Below are 6,001 nucleotides of genomic sequence, written 5' to 3' on the forward strand. Positions count from 1 at the left end.
ATTTTAAAAAACAATATTTTTAATGTTTTAGAGATAGATAAAGTTGATGAAACTTTGTATAAAACCTTTCCCATTATTATGAGTGTAGAGGAAGCTCTTGCGTTAAAAATGAACATTGATCTCAGCGATAAACAATATCAAATGATCAAAAACTCAGCTCTGGTACACAATGTACATATTTATCTTACCTTGCACAATATTTTCGAGGAAAAATTGAAATGCTATCCTGAGAATATACACTTTTCTAAAATTTCTGCAAAGTGTACTCTTCAAAGCATGTTAGATCAAACTGTAAGTAGAATAACTGAAATGATTGATATGCCTAATTGTGGTCAAGGTAACGAAATATTTGGAGTTTTCTATGGAAAGATTGGTTTTATGGAGCATCGAGCCAAAGTATTTATAAACAGAAATACGAGACAAGCAACACAAGTATAGAACTTAAAAGTGAAGAAATCTTTTTAGTACAGTTTTTGTGCCTCTATTGCTCAAAGTAGAAGATGGCGAAATTTGGAAAAATGGAAATCCTTCGAGTTGTCACTTTTGTAGACCTCTTCATCTACAATATAAAAAAGAGAGTCCAATTTTATCCAGAGAAGAAGAATCAGACCTAAAAAATCAAATAAATACCTTAAAGACGTTTTGAAAAGTTTTTGATATTGCCTGACCGGATCAGCTATAGAGTTGATCTTACAATGTTTGATAATAAAATAGTTAACGCATTAATGCATCCACTCAATCCTGCAATGTGTGCAATCCTAAACCCAACGAAATGAACAATATTGATTTATTAAAAGCAAAAACTGAGAAAGAGTCAGGCTTGGGGCTAGGAACTTCAGCTTTGCATTGCCGGATAAGATGCTTGGAATTTATTCTTCATTTGAGTCATAAAATTGAAATTAAAAACTATAATCCAAAAATAATTAAGTAAAATTATCTGTTGACTTAAAAAAAAAGAGATTCAGGTACTCTTCAGAGAACGGTTAAGCCTATATGTTGACATGCCTAAAACTGGGTCTGGAAATACCAATGACAACAATACTGCAAGAAGAGCATTTAAAAATAGTAAAGTTTTTTCTGAAATTACTAGTTGATTGTGATATAATTAAAAGATTGCATAATATTTTCATAACAATGTCTTGTGGATATTATATTAATATCAATGAATTAGATTTATACTGCACTGAAACAGCTAAACGTATAGTGAGTTAGAACGCCTGGTATGCTATGCCTCCTACTGTACATAAACTGCTACTGCATAGTTCTTTTATATCACATAAATTATCTTTGCCAATCGGGGTATATTCGGGAGATGCATTGGAGAGTTTAAATAAACAGATAAGAAATTCTAGACTTGAGCACACGGCAAAAATATCAAGGTTAAACACAATGATAAATCAGATGTACTACCTTCTAGTAAGATCAGATCCAAAAGTATCAAGCATATTTTTTAGAAAACATAAGAGCTATCGAAGAAAACCGTTACCAAACGAAGTTATTAAATTGATTGTAATGTAAATAATAAAATAAATTTAACAAAGTATAGTTTTTTTTCTCTATGTACCAACATCCTTTAAAAACCATTTTTTTAAAAATATCAAGTAAAGTAATATATCAAGATAATTGGTTTGTCTTGAAGATTCTAAAGCTTAAATAAAAAATATTTTGTACGCGTATAGTCACCTTTAACGCACGCATACGCGCATTATACGCGTTGAAGCGTATAATGCGCTTCTTCTCCTTAGCTTTCTTAACAAACTTGTTTGGTCACATGAAGGAAAAAGCTAATCAAAATTTACTTAACAAACCTAATGCATAAATGCCCTAAATCCATCGTTAAAAAAAAGAGTTAAATACTAATAAAAATTAGTTGAAAATAAATTTTTTCCTTATTTCAATCTTAAATCGTTTTGTTTTCAAATTCATTGAATGAAATCAAATCTGTTTAAAAAAATTTAAAATTTTATTTGCTTTCAATAATGGGTCGGAATATAAATAAAAAGTGTAAATTTAAATATTTATAACTCATTTATTTAAATATTAATAAAGTCATTCATTTTAGTTGCCAAGCTAAATTGAGAGTAGCAAAGAAAACAAGAGCAGTTTAAAAAAAATACCGTCTGGTAAAGAAAAATTATTTTTTGTAAGATGTTAGAAGTAAAGCAAGAACTTTTTCGGATAAAACAAGTTTGTTAACGCTACAATATATAAAAAATATGATATATTAAAAATCAATATACAATAGTATATATATAGGTAACATGGCGGAGTTTTCTGTCCTTTTTCGTAAAAAAAACGAAGATGACTCGGGCTCTGACGTGCCTTCAGGTTCGCGACGTCGACTTATATTTTATGAAAACTCTTCGGATGACGAACAAGTAAAACGATACCCATTAAAACCTGAGACTAAAACCCTGCAAAAACCCTCAGTTAACAAAATATCTAATTTGAAAAACGAATATAGGCACCACGGCCTACCTCGATGTCCAGTTTGCAGAGAGATATTAGAGTCAAAAGTACAAAAGGTTTTTAACATGCCAGCAAGCTCAGACGTCTATTTTCCGTTCTTAGACACCGGCGAGCATGAAGTTGGAAAAATGCCAACTAAAGTAAAAATTTGCTACCCGTGTTATGAACACCTGTTATATCAATGGAGAGAGTACAACATGTTACAAATACCACACAAAAAAAGAAAATACCATGACAGACAAGGTATTTTTAGATTTTTTATTTATTTTACTAATATGTTTGTTTGTTTTTTTTCGTTCGTACTAATACATAACTATACTTATTTTATATACTTTATAGTATTAATAATATGTTCACAACGTGTAAATTAATAAACTTATAAATTTAATTACATATTGTACAACTGCATTTAACCACTTGTTTTAACTACTTGTTTTAAACCCGGAAGACGGTCCTCAGATTACGTATTTTTTTCAATAATATAAATTTTAGTATATTTATGTTAAAATTTGTGCCTCCAGATTGCTTAATTGTTTTATTTTAACATATATATATATATATATATATATATATATATATATATATATATATATATATATATATATATATATATATATATATATATATATATATGTATATATGATGATGATGATGATGATGATGATGATGATGATGATGATGATGATGATGATGATGATGATGATGAATTAAATTTTAATGCATATGTCTATAAATTTAAAAAATTTAGGAATTCTGATTAAATCAACAAATGAATCCAGAAAAGAAATAGATAAACGGTCTCTAAATGAAATATCCGAGAGCGCGATTGAAAACGAAGTTCGTGGTATAAACAGAAAACTTGATGAAAAAAAAGAAAACGAGCTGAGAAAGAAAGAAGAGGAACTTTTACGCCGAGAAAGAGAACTTTTGTTTAAAGAAGATCAACATAGGCGGATTGCTAACATTAGAAATAATAAAGAAAATTTAGACAATTCACTTAACAGTATATCAAGTTTAACATTGCAAAACGATACGCAAAAAAAAAGTTTAAACCAAAACGATACAAAAATTGGTGATATTAATTTTATTATAAAAGACATTCATTCTCAATTAGAACGCATTGAGCTAAACTCAAGTGCAAGTATAGAAATAGCTAAGCAAGAAATCGAAAAATCAATCAAAACATACACGGATAGAATAGAAGACCAAATGCACGAACTCAAGGTAGAAAATGAAACGGTTCGAAAGCAAGTAATGCGCATGCGTAAAGATATTGCAGACCTAATTGACAATGTTGTCCCGGGAATAGAAGAACACTATGAAAAAAAAAGTAGTATTAAGAATAAAAACACAAAGTTCTCAATCCATTAAATACTTTAAAGTTCAGCTGTTTTAAATATATAGTTTGTGTACTGTATAATACTTAGTTGGTAAAGTTATTTATCTGCTTCTTTCTTCTTTACTTTTTTTTTTACATTTTTACATATATATATATATATATATATATATATATATATATATATATATATATATATATATATATATATATATATATATATATATATATATATATATATATATATCTTACATATAAATATATATACATATATATATAACTTTTCGCCGTGTAAAAATATACATTCCGTATAATACATACATACATACATACATACATACATACATACATACATACATACATACATACATACATACATACATACATACATACATACATACATACATACTGATAGCAGGGGCAAGAAGAAGACTTATCGCCATGCCCCTAATTCCGTAAAAATAAAAAATATAAAGTAAATGAAAAAGTCAAAAACATAGAGTTTAGAATGCCAGTTCAAATTAAACATTGAATTTTGTAAAAACGTAACTATTAACTTGAACCTTTCCTTATAAAAGAGAATTTACTTTTCAAAAACAATGATATACTTTTCAAAAACAGTTTATTAAACGTTGATAGTGTTTTAAGTTTATTTGAAAGTATTTTATTACATACCTTTGATTAGAATTATTTTGTTATATCTTCACCTTTTTATGTTTTGAGATAAAAATAAAAACTTGTTAATACTAATAACTTTTTATTTCATTCTTAACTTGAGTCAATGTTTTTTTTTTTTTTTTTTTTGGCTTACATTTGTTAATCGTTGTACAGATTTAAATAAACCATAATAAAAATAATAATATAAATTTACAATGATAGAAAATATGACAAATATAAACAAGATATCTGAAAGAAGATCGCAAGGATCTTGTCGTCAGAACCTTAAATAAGCATTTAACTAAATAAGATAAGATAAAAAAAAATTAATTAACGTTTACAAAATTGCAAGGTAAATAATCTGTCTGAAGAAAGATAAAGAGGATCTTCTCATCAGAATTTTATACTAGAGTAAACCAACATATTAAAAAGTAAAAAGTATAAGAACAATAAATAAAATAAGGAATAAACTTCTATAAACGTAAACATGTATATAAACAATAAAAAAGTAGACCAAAATATATTTTTAACTTTTACTACTAATAATAACTCAATATATTAATTAATGAATTGAAATGTTTACAAAAGATTATTAATATATCTACTTTGAACTTTTAGGACTTATATTATGTAAGATGTGCAATAAAATTGATAAAAAGTGTTATGAAAAATGTTTTCGTGTAAAGGAGAAAGTTATATGGCTCATTTTGTTTTTAGGCTCTGTATTTAAGCGTAACGGAGTTTTTGTCTGAAATTTCATTTCTGTAAATAAAACTAATACTAAAATAAAAGGTTTATGAGTAAAAAAGTATATTTTTAAAAAACTTTTTTTATAAATGCAGTTAAAAAGAATTTTCTACTAACGCTCCGTTAAGCTTAACGGCGAGATAAGAATATAGCCTCTGATCAACATAACTTTGCACATGACTTTATGAAGCTGAGGGATTCTTATAATTAATTTTTTGCCAACTTCCCAACCAACTCTAAAATTTTCAGTATTGCGGTAACCGAATAACATTTTAAAATCGTTTTTAAGTCAATTTGATTGGTTATTTCAAGTCAATTGATTGCTTATTTCAAACTTATGATTTTTGATTAGCGGCGATTTATTTTATCTTAGTGTAAAAGCAATAATAAAAAAAGTATAGCTTAAAACTAAAGCTTGGTTTCCAATAGTTGTAGAAATGTCGTACAGCTGTTGTACAACAATAATGGTTTATAATGGAAACATTTTCTTGCGTAAGTTACACAACTAAACGTCGGTTGTACAACAAAATTTATGTTGCAAAACAAAGGTTGCGGAAATAGAATGAAACCAATCTCGGCAACAATTGTTGTACAACAAAAACGCACAACTGTTGCACAACATTTCTACAACTATTGGAAACCAAGCTTAAGATGTGTAGTGAGAAATTGACTTTCATTTAAGATAAATTTTATAAAAATACGATTTCATTGATAATAATACATTTGTTTGCCAGACATCTTTAACAGAGTAAATTTCCAAAAGATGAAGTTTAAAATACTTCATCAGATTTA

The 6,001-nt window shown here is 27.2% G+C and overlaps 1 protein-coding gene across 1 annotated transcript; it reads left to right on the forward strand.

The window, feature by feature from the left end:
• Window positions 1–2,102: 2,102 nt before the first annotated feature.
• LOC100202195 (trichohyalin) lies at window positions 2,103–3,892 on the forward strand. The gene is made up of 2 exons (XM_065807730.1): window positions 2,103–2,712; window positions 3,218–3,892. The coding sequence occupies exons 1-2, from the start codon at window positions 2,262–2,264 to the stop codon at window positions 3,838–3,840; spliced, it is 1,074 nt and encodes a 357-aa protein (XP_065663802.1). The 5' UTR covers window positions 2,103–2,261; the 3' UTR covers window positions 3,841–3,892.
• The last annotated feature ends 2,109 nt before the right edge of the window (window positions 3,893–6,001 follow it).

The sequence above is a fragment of the Hydra vulgaris genome, chromosome 10, assembly GCF_038396675.1.
Source record: "Hydra vulgaris chromosome 10, alternate assembly HydraT2T_AEP".
Classification (NCBI taxonomy): Eukaryota; Metazoa; Cnidaria; class Hydrozoa; order Anthoathecata; family Hydridae; genus Hydra; species Hydra vulgaris.

What these genes read in the sequence shown, in the direction of transcription:
- LOC100202195 (XM_065807730.1), top strand. Translation starts at nt 2,262, where the DNA reads ATGGCGGAGTTTTCTGTCCTTTTTCGTAAAAAAAACGAAGATGACTCG. An exon ending in AAAATACCATGACAGACAAG is followed by an intron (nt 2,713 to 3,217) that starts GTATTTTTAGAT and finishes TAAAAAATTTAG; the next exon opens with GAATTCTGATTAAATCAACA.